We start from the raw sequence: 15,989 nt of genomic DNA on the forward strand, positions 1-15,989 counted from the left end.
TTAAAGTTGTTGCTAATTCATGTATCCAGCGGGCTGCTGCCTCCACATGCCTGCCCCGTCCTCACTCTGCCCGTCTCCCGTGGCCAGGGGTCTGCAAAGGCCCCGCCCGCCCGGGCATGGACGCGCGCAGACAGCCCTGGACTGACCCCCAGCAGCCGCGTCCCTTGGGGAGAGGGGTGCACGTTCTGAAACTCAAGTTACTGCCAAGTGCCCCTCAGGAGCCGGTGGGCGCAGCCCCACCTAGAGGAGAGGTGGCAGCACACTCACTCCCTGGCTGGCAAGGCTGTTCTGCCCAAGTCCAGCAGCTGAATGGGAAGCCGGTGCTGAGGGGGCTGCAGGTGGGCAGGGGGGCGGGGGGGTGGGCTTGGGAAGAGGAGGGAGGAGGGGCAGAGGGCACGTCTGTCTCAGCTCCTCAGGGTCACGGCCACCCCTCCCAGCTGTGTAAACCTGCTGGGCATTAGCATATCAAACACCCACCAAAGCCTCCTTAAAAAGCGCCCCAGCTGGTGCCACCAACAACAGCGGAGCCGCTTCTAAAGGCACAAGCTCAGCGATGGGCAGCCCTGGTGCCGCCGGCGGAGCGCGGGCCGGCCCTCCCTCCACGCACCAGCTCGGGAGCCCCCCTCCCAGGTGGACAGCCAAGGAAAGTGACAGCACATGTCCTCACACAGGTGTGTCACATGTTCATAGCAGCCCAAGGTGGAAACGACCCAAACGCCTGTCCATCCATCCCCAGGCGCCCTCAGGGTCACTGCCATGGCTGTCCCAGTGTTCCTTCCCCATGAGCGACAACAGAGGGCCGGTCTCGGGCGTTTGGCCAGGAAGGGTACCCTCGAACCCAGGCCTCGCTGCCACCACGGCCACACTCGGACCACGTGCTCCCGGACCCTGAGGTTGGCCGCTGGGGACTGAGGGGGTGATAACACATTAACACACACACACACACACGCAGCCCTCGTCCCTGACAGCAGGCTGGGACTCCGTGCGCTATCTCTTAGATTAGCCAGCTATTTTTGCTCTGCCCTTGCTGGAGGAAAGGCGGTGTGGGCAGCAGGGCCCCAGGGAGCCGTCATCGGCGAAAACAGAACCAACTTCACACCCTTCTTCTTCAGGAGCATCTCCGAAGGGAGCACCTGGCAGAGTGCCGTCCGCAGGGCCGGGCTCCCCACACTCACCCGCACAGAGCGGCTGGCCTGGACCTGCTCGGGCTCACCTTGGGGAGCGGGAGGAGGCGTCAGGAAGAGAGGCTAGTGCCCTGGCTCCGTGGCTGAGCGTGGACCCGTGAACCAGGAGGTCACCCGGGTTGTGGGCTCGATCCCGGGTAGGGGGCATGTAGAAGGCAGCTGGCCAATGATTTCCTCTCATCGTTGATGTTTCTATCTCTATCTTCCTCTCTCTCTAAAATCAGTAAAAGCGTTTAAAGAAAAAGAAGGAGGAGGAGGAGGCGGCTGTGGATTGGAGGTTCCCATGGCCACTGCTTGGGTCGTTAATTCACAGGAGTCAGAGCGCGCCAAGCCACTGGTTTAAGTGAGAGGATGCAGCTCAGGAAGAGCCCGATGAAGACGCCGGGGCCGGGCACGGGAAGGGGGTGGAGCTCCCGTGCCCCCCTTCTCCCCAGCACACCTGACTCTCCCGCACCTGCAGGTGTCCCCAGCTCTCCGCACCTGCCTTTGGCCTGGAGGCCTCCGCACAAAGGAACGGTGACTGACCCCATCTTCATCCTCTCCCTGCCCCGAGGCCGGAGGTGGGCCTGGCAGCTCCAGCCCTCCATCACAAGGTTGGCCTCTCGGCGGCCAGCCCGCCTCGGTGGCTGCAAAGCCCCATTAACACAGCACAGGCATGGTGGTCCCACTCCTCACAGGACTTACACGGTGTCAGGGGCTTTGAGCAGGAGCAAGACGAAGGCCAAATGTGTACTTCTTCTTATAAATCACAGTATCATAGATGCTTCCACTGCAGGCCTTTGCCTAGCTGGTCCCTGTGTGACACCCCTTTCCCTTTAATGTGTGAGTGTGTGTGTGTGTGTGTCCCGTTCCCCCACCCCCAAGTCTTTGCTCAAATCTTACCTCTTCAATGAGGCCGACTCTAACCACCCTACTAAACGGCCATGCCTACATTCCAGATCTCCACTAGCCTGCTGCACTTCCCCCAAACGCTTATGTTCCCACAGTAACTGATCCCCTGCCAGCCTGTAAGTCCCCACACTGTCAGCTCCAGGCCCAGGGAATCTGTCTGTGCGCTGTGTGTCCTAGCACAGAGCCTGGCACAAAGTCTGTGCTGAGTAAATATCTGAATGAAAGCCCTCCTGACGGCTCTATACTTTTAATTCCTTGATTGTGAGCTAATTAAAATGCAGAATACAAGCGTGCCTTACTGTTTAACAGCGAAAATAGTCATTTATGAAAGGTCCTCCAAAAACGAGACATATAAGCAAGTTTTGAACATTTGCTTTTAAAAAACAGACACTTGATTTATTTATTTATTTTAAGTCCATAAGAGCATTTCATAGGGACTGATGGGGTTAGTCCTACATTCTCGGAGACCATAGAGCGAATGTGAACAGTGCCCCCTCATGGCTGGAAGTGGAGCGGCTGCTTCCTGATGGGCAGGGTGACTTACAACCCCAGTGCTGATAGGAAGGAGTTGTAAGATAAATGTTATTGATGACAGTTCAAAATAGATCAAATTCAGCACTATTTTCAGAAGGCAAGTAAAAGAGGAATAGAGTGTCAAAGGAAGAATGTGTAGGAGTACGGGGCCCACACATTTCCATATTGTGAGGGGGATGTTGACAATTTGTGGGAAGCAGTGAAGGAAAATGTTAGGACAAGAAAATCCTGACTTGATAGCCTCCATCTGCTGCTCTTACAGCTGGAATCTGAGCGGGACTCTCCATCTGTGCTTTACTCTCAGCTTCAGCTTAACATAACAAGACACATGTGTTTAAGGATGTCAGCGATGAAGTATAAATGCCTGCCACACTCTGACTCAACAGCCAGCAGCGCAGCCAAGCTCTGCTCGGTCCCGTGACCACCTGGCACTTCAGAGCCGAGGCCCTAACTGTGGCCCCGCCGCCCGACCACATCTAAATGGGAGCCCAGCTGCCCGGCCCGCCCCCCGCAGGCCCGGTGGCTCCCCCGGGCCCTCGGCCCAGAGCTCCGCACCTGGGACTCCCGCTGCTGTCTCCCGGGAGCTGCACTCGCTCCTTTCCTCCTCCTTTGATTCTCAAACGGCCGCTGCGAGCATCTATTGGGACGATGGTTCCTCGTTACAAGTGGGGAAACTGAGGCTTAGTGGCATCAGGTCACTTGCCATGGCCACATGGTCCATTATTAAGAGCCAAGCTTCAAAGTCTGTGCTCCCCCCACTTGCCCCTCTGCCTCCAGGTTCCCCTCCCGGGCCTCCGGGCTATAAATAGTGGGAGGCTGGGACGAGTGTGCGAGGTTAGCCAGGCCCGCCGCAGACTCCGCAGACACCGACGTCTCAGCCTGGCCTGGCCACGGCCCATCCCCTGGCACCCCAGGACTCGGGCCCAGACAGCCTCACTATCACCGCTTCACGCTCCTGGTTATATTTAGCTCCGGACCTCAAAGGGAAAGGTGGGCCAGCCCTGCCACACGGCGCCCTGGCCAGGCGGGCTGCTGGCGTAAAGAGGCTGTCTCCTCTCCCTGCGGGAGGGGCCGCGGCTGCTGGTCACTGTATCTGTGACAGTCAGCCTGTCCACAACAGGCGTGTGCCGGGGCTCCAGGCTGCTTTGTTGCAAGAACAAATAAATGACTGAAGTCCATGTCCTAGAAACCTGGGCACCAAACACAGAGGCACACAAGTTCCCGGGGGAGGTCTTGTAAAGCCAATGCATTCACTCTACTCAGTACAGTCAAGTTTATTCAGGAATGGACCCAAGTCGTCATCCGCCCACCGTTTCTCTTCGCCCCCTGATCGGGCTTGAAGACCACAGCGGGAGAGAGGGAGAGAGGGGAACCTCACATCCCAGAGGGTGGCTCCGAGTGCCCCACGTAGCAGCCTCCCAGTGTGGTGGCTCTGGGATCCCCGTGCCTGTAGGATCCCCGTGCCTGTAGGATCCCCGTGCCTGTAGGATCCCTGTGCCTGTAGGATCCCTGTGCCTGTAGGCACCTGGCACAGCCTCCCCTTGCTCTGTTGTCCTTCAGAGGCAGCCGCCTGCAAAACCCGGAGCGGAGCGTCTCCACCCGCCTGCTCAGCACCTGGACCCCGGGGGCTGGGTCGGCTGGCAGCGGGGCCAGAGCTCAGGAGCCCGGCTGGGTCCTGACCCGGAGCTTGAAGGGCAGCCGCTGGCAGTTCTGGGCTCTCACAGAAACGGGAAGAGCCGCTTTTTGACAATGTAGAGAACCGTAGCCAGGAAAAGGGCCAGGGCCAGGAAGATGAGCAGCTTGTCCGTCAGCTCCCGGCGGTTGTACTTTGTGATGAGCTTCCGCCCCAGCTGGATGGTCCCTGACATGGACTTGAACTCTTCGTTGGCGTCCAGGATGGTCCGGGAAGAGTTGACTGAAACATAAGAGGGAGGGAGCCTGACTCGGAGGCTGCAGAGCGGAGCCCGAAGCTGGCCCCGCAGACGGGCTCCCGGCACACACTCTCTCTGCAGCAGGTTCCAGAGCAGGGACCGAGCAGACAGCCGGAGGGAGAACGGGACAAAACCCCCCTGGGCCGCACCAGCTCAGAGAGCCGTCCTTTCCCACCTACAGCGCCACGGCCCCAGCGGGGAGCCCAGTGGACACCCCAGGGAGAAGGGCAGAGAGCCTCCTGCAGCTGCCGGCCACAAAACCAAACCCGAGACTGGGGACGGGCCCCCCGAGGTCCGTATGGGACAGAGCTGGAGGGCCAGGCCTTCACCCTGTGGGGCGCCCAGCCAGGACACCTGGCGGCCAGGCCGCTCTGTGGGGTCGGAGAGGCGGGGCTCGGCCCTGCAGCAGCCCTCGGGCCCCGGGACACGGCTGAGGCTATACAGAGGGGGCACCTGTGCTTGGACACTGAGTGACACCTACGAGGAGGCCCTGTCCCCTCAGGGTGGCTGTGCCCAGGAGTCCACCTGACGCTGGGCCTGCCACTTGGGGAAGAAGGTCGCCAGGCAAGATCCCCCCACAAAGGAAAACAAAGCATCACTGGAGCAGCCACGGAATGCCACGTGCTGTCACGTGGACAGCGAGGCATGAAAGAGGCATGTGAGTTGGAAGAAAGAGGCGGGTGGATAACACTTCATATGCGACGCCATCCGTGTGGAGACGGCAGGATGACAGAGGAAACGGGACCGTGGGCATGGCAGGCAGTGTGGGCGGGAGGCGGTGGGAGGGGTCTGGGGCAGGGCCGTGTCCCGGGAGCAGCTTCCCGCCAGCCCGGCCTTACCCAGCGTCTGCATGGCTTCCTCGCTCTGCTGCACCTGCTGGGACATCACCCTGCTGATCCCCATGAGGTTCTCGGTGATGGTGCTGGACGTCTGCGCCAGGTTCTCCTTGGCGGTTTTCCTAGGAGTCCAGAGGAGGAGGAGGGTCAGCAAAGGCCCGGCTGCGGGGAAGCCCGCAGGCAAAGGAGACCCATGCTTCACCCTCTCCGCGCACGCCTGCTGTCACATGTTCCGGTCAGTGCCAGGAGCATGCCGAGCCTCCTACAGCGGCCAGCAGGGCGTCCGGTGCGCCCTCTGCAGCAGACACAGTACCTTTGCCTCAAGAGGTCTCCTCCCTGGAGCAGCTCTGCCTTCTCTAGGTTGTCGATGGCTATTTTGCAGGTGAGATTCGCTTTCCTCCAGGACGTCTGATTGCTGGAATCAGAAGGGGCACGTGTGAGTTTCTGACAGTCCCAGTCAGAGCAGGTCTTCTCTCGGGCGGGGGGGGGGGGGGGGGGGGGGAGCGCTCGCAGGGGTGGCCCACGGAGTCCATCCCCCCTCCCGCCCTTCCTCCTCCTGTGGCCCCAGCAACCGCAGCAGCCCAGGCCCGGCACCTCTCGCCTGGACCCCGGCCGCCTCCGGGATAGTCTCTTACTGCCCGCACTGCCCCTGTGCCCGGCAGCCCGAGAGAGCAGTCTGGTCCTGGCTCAGCCATCTATGCAGCCCGTATGGCTCCAGACTTCAAGGTAACCTCTGACCCCAGCTGGGCACACGAGGCCCGGCTCTGCCAGCTCTCCCCACACTTCACTGCGCTGCCTGCACGCACTGGCTCTGCCCCCGAGACCGTGCCTCACCGTGTGTGCGTCACCAGCACCAAACTGACAGTTCTGGCCCAGCAGCTGTTCAGTGTACGTTGTAAGAAGTAGAAAAAGCATCAAAAGGCAGTTTCCCTCAACATTTCTCCAAGGTCTGCTGTTCTTTACACACCACAGACAGATCGCGGAGGAACAAACAGGAGCCAGCAGGCTGGTGGGACGTGATTTACTTACATGTACCCGCTCTCTGGGAGGGACAATGATGTGTTAAGCAGTCAGCCTTTGTGACCGGAAAAAGGCGAACTGGGTCCCCAGGACCAAGCGCATGCGCTCACGCCCACCGTGCCCCCTGAAACCTTCACGTCACACAGAGAGTGTGAACTGACAGGCGGTCCTCCACCAGCACCGAGGCTGAGTTTTCAGAAGAGTCCCCGGCGCCTGACCAGCGGCTGCTATGCCATCTCATGCCTAACATTTTACACAATCCGAGACCCTTCCAAACCGCTATTAGCAGGCAGTCTGCACAGTGCCCGCCGAGGGGCTCACGTTTATGCGGAGGAAGACAAGCCCTCAGTCACTGGTCCGGGACCAGCACGGGCACCCAGCAGGCCCAGCGACTGCTCCCACACACCATCGCCACAGCCTTCCTCTCTGCTCGCTCCTCTGCCCTCGACTCCCAGCATGAACGGCCGTTCCCAACTTCCAACCCACACTCAGGGACTGTCTGGCATCACTTGCTACACATCATGACGATCCTCTCTAGACAGGGTTTGTAGTCTAGTGCTCGTGGTGGCCCTGGGAAGCAAAGGGCATCCTGACACGAAGTATCACCGAGCCAACCACTTTAGCTCCTGTCACTGCTCACACCTCCCTCCAGCACCCCCACGGCCTGCGCCCCACGGCCTGCGCCCCACGGCCTGCGCCCCACGGCCTGCGCCCCACGGCCGGCTCAGCCGCCTCCTGATCTGAGTGTCACAAACAGCTGCTGTCGGCGGGGAGGAGGCTGGAAGGCTCTCAAACTGGAAGCAAAGCCGCAGACAAACACGATGTGGCAGAGTTCGACCACCTACAGAGGATGAAGGGGACGCCTGGGGCGTGTGTGTGTGTGTGTGCGCGTGCAGCAGGGGCGTGTGTGTGTGTGTGTGTGTGTGTGCAGCAGGGGTGTGTGTGTGTGTGTGTGTGTGTGTGCAGCAGGGGTGTGTGTGTGTGTGTGTGTGTGTGTGTGTGTGCAGCAGGGGTGTGTGTGTGTGTGTGTGTGTGTGTGTGTGCGCGCAGCAGGGGCTTTCAAAGAGAAAGAACTGGCTCCCGTAGGGCTGGGATAGGTGATGGAGCCCTCACGAAAGCTTTTATTTTATTTTTTAACATTTTATTTCAGAAAGGGGGAGGGAGACAAAAACATCAATGATGAGAGAGAATCATTGATCAGTTGCCTCCTGCACTCCCCACACTGGGGATCGCAACCCAGGCATGTGCCCTGACCAGAATCGAGCCCAGGACCCTTCAGTCCACAGGCCAACATTCTATCCACTGAGCCAAACCGGCGAGGGTGCCCTCAAATACTTTCACAATAAAATCCCTCTTATTGTTATGGTACAAAAGTCAAAAGTGAAGGGAGAGGTACTGTTTCAGACAATTTTGTTGGAAAAGTCCCCCAATTCAATACCAAGAATTAGCGCACACCTTCAATTACAGAATCCAGTATTAGCACACAGTCACAATAAACACTAGAGGCCTGGTGCACAAATGTGTGCCCTGGTGGGGTCCAGTTGGCGCCCCCCCCCCCACCCCAGAAGATGACAGGGGGCAGAGCCAGCCAGGGCAAGGGGCCAAGGTTGTCCCAGTCATTCTGGTCATTCTGCCATTCAGTCACTGGGCTTTTCTTATGTAAGATGAGCTTATTTACATGTTCTTGTTTCCCTTTCAAAATTTTCTAAATTTTGGTCCATCTTAAATAGGTTCACTTACAGTGGACCAATTCTCCTTAGATAAAAAGGACCTAGATTACAATAGCAAATGTAATATTTTTTTGGTTTTGTTTTAAAAATATAAATACAGTGTAACAAAGCAAATATGCACCAATATGCTTTTGTAATCTGTGCCCATCCCGCCTGCCCAGCAGCCCCTGCGCACCCTCCCCTGTGAGAATTATCACCCTGAGAGGACATGCAGGCCGTGTACAAACGACACAGTTAAGTCTCCAACCTCAGGTGTCGAGGCAAACCCAGGAGGCTCCCGGGAGCACGAGACCGGCAGAGGCCACTGCGGGAGCCAGGCCGCCTACCTGAGCATCTGCTTCTTGTGGTTCTCCACCTCCTGGAGCAGAACCTGCTTGTCCGACTCTCTGTCTTGTTCTTTCGCTGACTGCTCCAGCTCCTACGGGGGAAGCAGCTCTGTGTGAAACCCACTGCAAAGCCAACTGGAAAACCAGAGCGCACTTCCGGTCTAGCCAGGCCGTCCACAGCACTGGGACCCTCCTCCTGCAGGGCACTTCGGAAGGCCAAACATCCTTAGACACAGAGCGAGTCTATAAGGAAATAAGGACAGCCCTAGCTGGTCCGGCTCAGTGGATAGAGCATCAGCCTGCGGACAGAAGGGTCCCAGGTTCAATTCCAGTCAAGGGCACGTGCCCATTGTGGGCTGGATCCCCACAGGGGGCCTGCAGGAGGCAGCTGATCAATGATCCTTTCTCACCATTGATGTTTCTTTCTATCTCTCTCCCCTCTCCCTGCTTCTCTGAATTAAAATGTTTTTTGTTTTTTTTTAAAGAGAGAAAATAAGGACAATCCAAGACCCCAGAGTGAGGAGGAGACCGAACCAGCGCAGACAGCCCGTGAGCGGTGCAGGCTGCAGAGAGGACGATGTACGTCTTCCATGTAGCACGAAAACACTAACCAGGAGCCTGACCCCACTTAGCCGTCATGGGAACACCAAAACACGCCATTCTCCAAACTGCCCTGGGAAGCTCCCGGGGAAGACAGCACACAGGGCAGCCGCTGTTTCTGAGCGTCCAACAGCCGGTTTCCCCAGCTCCGGAGCAGACTGTCCCATTGGGTTCAGTTGTTGGCTGGCATCGGGGCCTCGCAATATGAAAACCATACGGCTTTACACCCCAGCTCCACCTGCAGGCAGCGCAGGTGCCCGCCACCTTCTGAGAGGTGGGCGGCTCTCCGCCACCCGCACTGAAGGCACAGCGTGGAAACACGTCCGTTATCCAAACCGGCACTTCCCGCTGAGTGCTTTTGAGACGGCACATACACCGGAGTCGAATCCAGGAGCGTACTGGGCATATGCTGTGACTGTGATGACAAAACGGGGGAGGAGGCTGGGCAAAGCGGCAGTCCCAGAAATCTCCCAGGAGACACCGGTGCTGGACTGGGGGCACGGGGTGGAGAGTGGGAGAGGAAAGAAAGGAGTTAAAGGACCGCAGAGTTTTTAAGCTGAAAAATTCCAAGGACAACGGCGTCCCTGCCACCGTCTCTCACAGCTGGCGGGCGCTGCGTGCCCAAGTTCCCAGCTGTGACCCGGTTACAGGTCAGTCCAGCTCCCTCACTGCACAGCTCTCAGGCAGAGGCCAGTCCTAGGACCGAGCCCCCCACTCCTGCCCCCTTCCCTCAGCGCCTCAGGTCTGCGCGCTCACCTGTATCCTGTGCCGCAGCTGCTGAAACTTCTCCTTCACTTTAGCATTCAGCTCAGTAAGTGCACTCAGTGGTCCCGAGCAATCCCGGATATCCTAGGAGACAGTGACGAGATGAGGGGCGGTCTCGGGGCAGCGGGAGAATCTGACACCATCAGTACGGGGAGAGCTGGCTCACGCCACCGACCGTCACTCAGCCCGGTCTCTGCTGTCTACCTCTGCGACACAGGCTAACACATCATCCTTCACACTTTTCTCATCCCTCTTTAAGCTGATTGGGAACAGGTAACATAAAAGCTTAGAGAGAGACACAACTCTGTCTTGACTTATTAGTTCCTAAAGTTTAACAAAACGCCACGTGGCAAGTATGAAAGCTTTAGAGTAGTTTGTGTACTCAACGAAAATGTAAATCCAAAGCAGATGCTACTTTTTTTTTTTTAACTCAATCTTTATTGTTCATATTATTACAAAGGTTCCTCATTTCTTCCCCCCTCCACCAGGTTCCCTCCCCACCCTCCGCCCCCTCCCCATCCCCCATTGTCCTCATCCATAGGTGCAGTTTATGTTCAGTCTCTTCCCGCATCCACCACTCCCCCTTTCCCCGAGAACAGTCAGTCCACTCCCTGTATCTCCGACTCTACTACAATCAACAGCTAATATTGTTCATCAGGTTTTTCAATCTCCTTTTGTTGTTGTTGTTGTTTTTAATTAATAAATTTTTACACTTCTAAGAATAAATTTTAAAATCTAATAATTTTAAACCTTGTTTTTTTTCTGCTCTGGGAATCGAGAAGCAAACTTGTTTACATGTAAACTTGCCCTTAGGCTATCAAAAGGTGTAGATGCTACTATTTGTGTGTGTGTGTTTAAATTTCTCTATTGATTAAGGTATCACATATTTGTCCACATCTCCCCATTGCCATCCCAAAACCCTCCCCACGCATGCCCCCACCTCCTGTTGCCTTTGACCACTGGTTAGGCTCATGTGGATGCAGATCCTACAAACTTCAGATCTTTGGAAACAGGGGCGCTGGATTCCTGACATCAGATGACAAGATGAGCTTCAATCTGATCCTACAAACCCTCTATCAGAGAGCGCAGTGTTTATAGAGAGACTCAAGGACAGGTTTAGAATTCATTTCTGGACTGTCAGGATGAGTGGAGCCAGGTTTTAGAGTGGGCCCTAGGGCCAGACCACGCGGATTCAGATTCTGGCTGTGTATTTCTTAGCCGTGCAACCTCGAAAAGAAACAATCAGTTGAGTTCTGAGCCTCAGGTCTGTCCCTCATCATATTACCTGCCGCACAGACCATGTATGCACAGAAGGCATTTAGCAGAGGAACTGAAGCACAGTAAGAATGTAATGAACCTAGCTCTATGATCACTCTTCTCATTAGATTTCAGAACTGGCCCGACAGTTTATAGTTTACACTCGGAAGAAGGGAAGTGTAAATGTTTGCATTAAAATGTCCTCACTTGCTCTCTGGCTTAATCATTAAATCACACTTCCTGGCAACTCGTTAGGTTTATTTTACATCTGGTTTGGGTGGGGTGGAGAGGGGATGGGGAGGGCTACTTTTCTTGACTTTTTGTCCCAGCTCTGAATCTACATGTCATGTTTAGGAACGCTTATTGGAAATGGAAACGATTTGCCCAAAACCCAGGTTTAAAACTCTTGGTTTCTGCCCTGACCAGTTTGGATCAGTGGATGGAGTGTCGGCCTGCGGACTGAAGGGTCCCAGGTTCGATTGTGGTCAAGGGCATGTACCTTGGTTGCGGGCACATCCCCAGTAGGAGGTGTGCAGGAGGCAGCTGATGGATGTTTCTCTCTCATCGATGTTTCTAATTCTCTCTCTCTCTCCCTTCCTCTCTGTAAAAAAACACACCAAAAAAACAACAACTCTGGTTTCTTTTCTGCTGAACTTGAGGAACTGTCTTCACATTCCTACCTCTTGCCTATGCCAACTGGTTTATTGCACTATTTACCTTCCACCTTCAATGGCTTATATACTATTTATGGGACCTCGGTGCCCCAAATCCCTCCTCTAGATTGACTCCGCCGGTGGCCCGGGTCCCAGCTCTGCCACCACCTGCCCTCAGACTCAGGCCCGGCGCCCCCCATGGCCAGGCGGCCTCGGGCGCCCCGGGCCCCAGACCCAGGGGAGCTGGCCAGCAGGGGGCGAGGCTGCCGCTTCCGGAGCGCCACCCACCGGCGGGGCAGGAGGCGGGGCCCCCGGGGTGACAGGTACCCGGTGAGGGGGTCCCGGCGAGGCTCCCTGTGGGAGGGGCCCAGCGGGGCCGCAAAGGTGAGGTGACCAGAAGTCCCGACTTTTAACAATTTCGTCCCGCGGCGTTTTAAAACAGTCCTGCCTTTAAAAAAAAAAAAAAAATCGGGACTGTTTTAAAGCGACGCGGGACGAATTGTTAAAAATCGGGACTGTCCAAAACTCGGGGCTTTTTTAAAAACGCCTCGGGACGCGGGACAAATTGTTCGGAATCGGGACTGTCCCGCCCAAAGCGGGGCGCCCGGTCACCTTACGCAAAGGGGAAGCCTGGGCAGGGGCGAGGGCCATGGGGTCCCGGAGGAGCCAAGCCAACGTCGCCCGGACAGATGGAGGCTCAAGACCAAGGGTCAAGGGTTAGGGCCCGAGGGGGCCGGAGAGAAGGGAGCCGCCACGGAGCGGGGCGGCGCCGGAGAGGGAGGCCTGGCCGAGCCGGCGCCGAGCCGGCCGGCGGAGCCCGCGCTCAGGGCAGCTGGAGCCCGGCAGGGGCCCCGGGAACCGGTACCTGGATCAGCGCCTTCACCTCCAGGTCGAATTTGACAATCTCTTGGTTACAGATCCGGACGTGGACATCTTGGGCCGCCGCCATGTTGGAGACGCCGGCTACGGGCAGCGGCGGGGGCCAAGTTCAAACGCGTTTCCGTGCCGCCCGCCCGGCCTTCGCCACAGCGCCCCCTGGAGGCCGGCCCGAGGCCAGCGGGGGTGGCGGCGCTGAAACCAGGACGCGCCTCACTCCACTCGCAGGGGGAGTTCAGCCTCGCCTTTCCGTGTGGCCCTAAGGAAAAACAAAACAGAGAGGAAAGAAGAGGGAGCATCAAGAACACGTTCACGGTGGCCTCTCCCCATCGCCCGCAGACTAGCCATTCTAAGGATTACAGATCTTCCTCTCTCTCTCTCTCTCTCTCTCTCTCTCTCTCTCTCTCTCTCTCTCTCTCTCTCTCTCTCTCATAGAGAGGAAGAGAAAGACTGGAACAGTATCCATTGGGATGTCCCTGGAAGGTGGCATTGACAGTGTTTTCTATTTCTTTTTTTTTTTCTTTCTTCTTTTTTACAGAGAGGAAGGGGGGGGGGGAGAGAGAGAGAGCTAGAAACGTCGATGAGAGAGAAACATCGACCAGTTGCCTCTTGCACAACCCCTACTGGGGATGTGCCCGCAACCAAGGTACATGCCCTTGACCAGAATCAAACCTGGGACCTTTCAGTCTGCAGATCGATGCTCTACCACTGAGCCAAACCGGTTTCGGCTGTTTTCTATTTCTTTAAGCTTTCTCATATGTTGCATATTTGACAGTGAACCCACATCCCACCTCTGTGCCCCAGTCCCCTCAGAGGCCACCTGGTGGGATAAGAGGGGAGAAGCCCGCAGCACAGCCCCCAGCACAGCCCCCAGCACAGTGTGGAGAGTGGCCTCTGCCGGAGCCCAGGGCGCTGGCTGTGTGACTGGAGTACACCGACGTTTGGAGCACTTCCTGGGGGGCAGGCTCTCTGTACCCTGTGCTGTCTGTGTACCATCTAACAACGCTCACGACAGCCCCGGGGGGTAGAATGATCCCGTTTTACACGTGAGGAAACGGGCGCAGGCAAGGACGACTCGGCCAGCGCAGGCCAAGGACGTGGGCATGTAAGAATCCTGACCGTGGCCAACAAACCGCTCTCCACGGAGGCCCTATCTGTGGGGCTTGGCACTCCCACAGCATGCCTGCTCCCCCCGCCCCCCTGGGCAGTACGGTGTGTTCAACACTGGGATGTGTGCCCATCTGATTGAGCGGAAAACGCCATTTTTAAAACTTTGCATTTCTCTGATCATAAATGCACGGCACTCATTTGTATTTGTATTCATTGTCTGCTCATTTCAATTCCTGGGAGCTCTTTATTTACTGAAGGATTTAGCTCTTACCTATGGGCTTTTTTCTTAGTCTATAGAATTTTTAATTGGCTTAGTGCTTCTTAACCTTACACTGTTTTTAAATTTTTGTTTCACATAGACGTTATCACTCTTCTTTTATGACTCCTGGATTTGGGGTCCAAGTTAGAGAAGGCCTTCCTCTCCACCCCCCTCAACAGGAATCGTTTCTCTGCTTGCTCCATTTTTTTTTTTTTTTTTTTTCCCCATCTGGATCTTTACCCACTTTGAAATGTATGGCAGCTTATTGGTATGAGGTCTGGAGCCTTGACTTTTTCCAGAGGGGTTACCCACCACCGTTTTCTGAATAATCCATCTTTTCTCACTGGTTCGGGACGCCACATTTACACACTAACTTCTTAAGTTTGAATGTATTTCTAGTCTGTTGGTCTACCAAGTCATTCAAGCAGCAAAATGACACTTTTAATAATTATAGTTTTGTGTGTCTTACTATCTGTTGGGGATTGGACACCAGCTGCTTTGCCCCGAGTAGCTCCCACCCGTAGTTTTTCCCATGTGAACTTGGGTTACAGTTTGTTTTTTAACCCCATTGTTATGTCCTTACTGGGTCGGCAATTTTTTATTTAATGCGGGAAGACAAGACAGCTTTGTGTTACTGACTGATCCCTATTCAAGAACTTGGTCTATCTTTGCATTTGTTCAAGTTTTCTGTGTCTTTCATAGTATTTTCAAGATTTCTTTGGACCTTGGACATTTTCTGTTAATTCCTGGCTGTTATCTTAAGATGAAAACTTTTTAAAGAGATGGAGGTTGACATTTTTTCAGGTCAAACGTTCTGGATCCTAAAACAGACGCTCCCTATTTAGGACAGCGAAGAAGCCCGAAGTTGGCAAGCAGATCTGCCCGCGTGACCTTGGGCCCCTCTCACATCCTGCTTCTGCTGGGAATTCCTATGCAATCGACAGTCTCCAATTGCCTTTCTCTGCAAGTAAGGAAAGCCCAGCTCCCCTTTCCTCCACCCTTCCACACAGCCCCTTCTGGCAAAGGGATCCAGGTCTAAGCCCGCCGGCTAGAAACCTTCTTGGAGGCACAGGTCTGCGATCTGGGACCCTCAGTCCCAATGAAACTGCCAGGGCTGTTTTGTTTCCTCCACCTTTCCCCACCCATCCGGAGGCTAGCCTTTGGTTCCTCCAACTGCTACACTTGGGCTTTGGTTCTTCCTGGTTTCCAGATTCTAAGCCCTTTATTTCCCAGCAGTGCCTGGTCCCTTAGAGATGAACATGAACCGTCTCACGTCCGCTGGGTCTGGGCGGGTCCCCTCCTCTAAGACTAGTCCAGTGGTCAGCAAACTCATTAGTCGACAGAGCCAAGTATCAACAGGACGACGATTAAAATTTCTTTGGAGAGCCACATTTTTTAAATTTAAACTTCTTCTAACACCACTTCTTCAAAATAGATTCGCCTAGGCCGTGGTATTTTGTGGAAGAGCCACACTCAAGGGGCCAAAGAACCGCATGTGGCTCGCGAGCCGCGGTTTGCCGACCATGGGTCTAGTCTGATGAGTCCCCACCTTGCTGGGCCATTGAGAGCAGCCAGCGAGGTGGGGGCTCCCTGATGGGCCAGCACCTAGGGGGCTTCATGGGCACCACCCTAGCCTTCTAGGACTGTAGCTCCTTCTTGCTGCTCCGAACCTTCCAGTCCAGACACTAAAGTGCTTTCTTTGGTGGCTAAGGAGCTCTCCTGGTTCCCAGTCCATGCCCGGGAGCTGCAGACCACTCACAGAAGCGCTGGTTTCCGGAGAACTGTATGGCCTGGCTCCCCCGCTCCCGGGGCCATGGCAGAGGCTCCCGTGAGGGGCGGTCTCAGGGGGCAGGTCCTGACGCAGGAGGAGTCGGTGCCAGCCACATCCATTTGCTTCCTGACAGCCTATGTCGCTCCAATGGAGCAGAGGGCTTCTTCCAGGGCCCAGGCACCCAGGCCTGTCAGTTCTCCTCCGACACCCGCTGGACGTGGCACCCGCGTCCGCACAAATACTTGG

The 15,989-nt window shown here is 55.9% G+C and overlaps 2 protein-coding genes across 3 annotated transcripts in view; both read right to left on the bottom strand.

Annotated features, from left to right (window-relative positions):
- Nucleotides 1–3,863: 3,863 nt before the first annotated feature.
- Nucleotides 3,864–12,730, bottom strand: BNIP1 (BCL2 interacting protein 1). 2 transcript variants are annotated; one of them, XR_014795207.1, is made up of 7 exons: nt 12,593–12,730; nt 9,809–9,901; nt 8,453–8,544; nt 5,690–5,791; nt 5,380–5,498; nt 4,125–4,524; nt 3,864–4,090 (listed from the first exon to the last, which is right to left on the bottom strand). XR_014795207.1 is itself a non-coding variant. In XM_084886226.1 (6 exons), exons 1-6 carry the CDS (start codon nt 12,674–12,676, stop codon nt 4,328–4,330), a joined length of 687 nt encoding a protein of 228 aa, XP_084742352.1. In that variant the 5' UTR covers nt 12,677–12,730; the 3' UTR covers nt 3,864–4,327. The 2 variants fall into 2 exon arrangements, 1 of the variants encoding a protein (XP_084742352.1); XM_084886226.1 differs by having other exon boundaries at nt 3,864–4,524.
- A 2-nt stretch (nt 12,731–12,732) lies between these two features.
- The window catches only part of CREBRF (CREB3 regulatory factor), a 46,916-nt gene continuing 43,659 nt past the window's right edge, over nt 12,733–15,989 (bottom strand). Inside the window, exon 10 of the mRNA XM_084886174.1 lies at nt 12,733–12,862. The gene's annotated coding sequence lies outside the window, so the exon portion shown is untranslated. The remainder of the gene's footprint in view (nt 12,863–15,989) is intronic.

Source organism: Pipistrellus hanaki (genome assembly GCF_964339955.1).
Source record: "Pipistrellus hanaki genome assembly, chromosome: 5".
NCBI classification, from domain to species: Eukaryota; Metazoa; Chordata; class Mammalia; order Chiroptera; family Vespertilionidae; genus Pipistrellus; species Pipistrellus hanaki.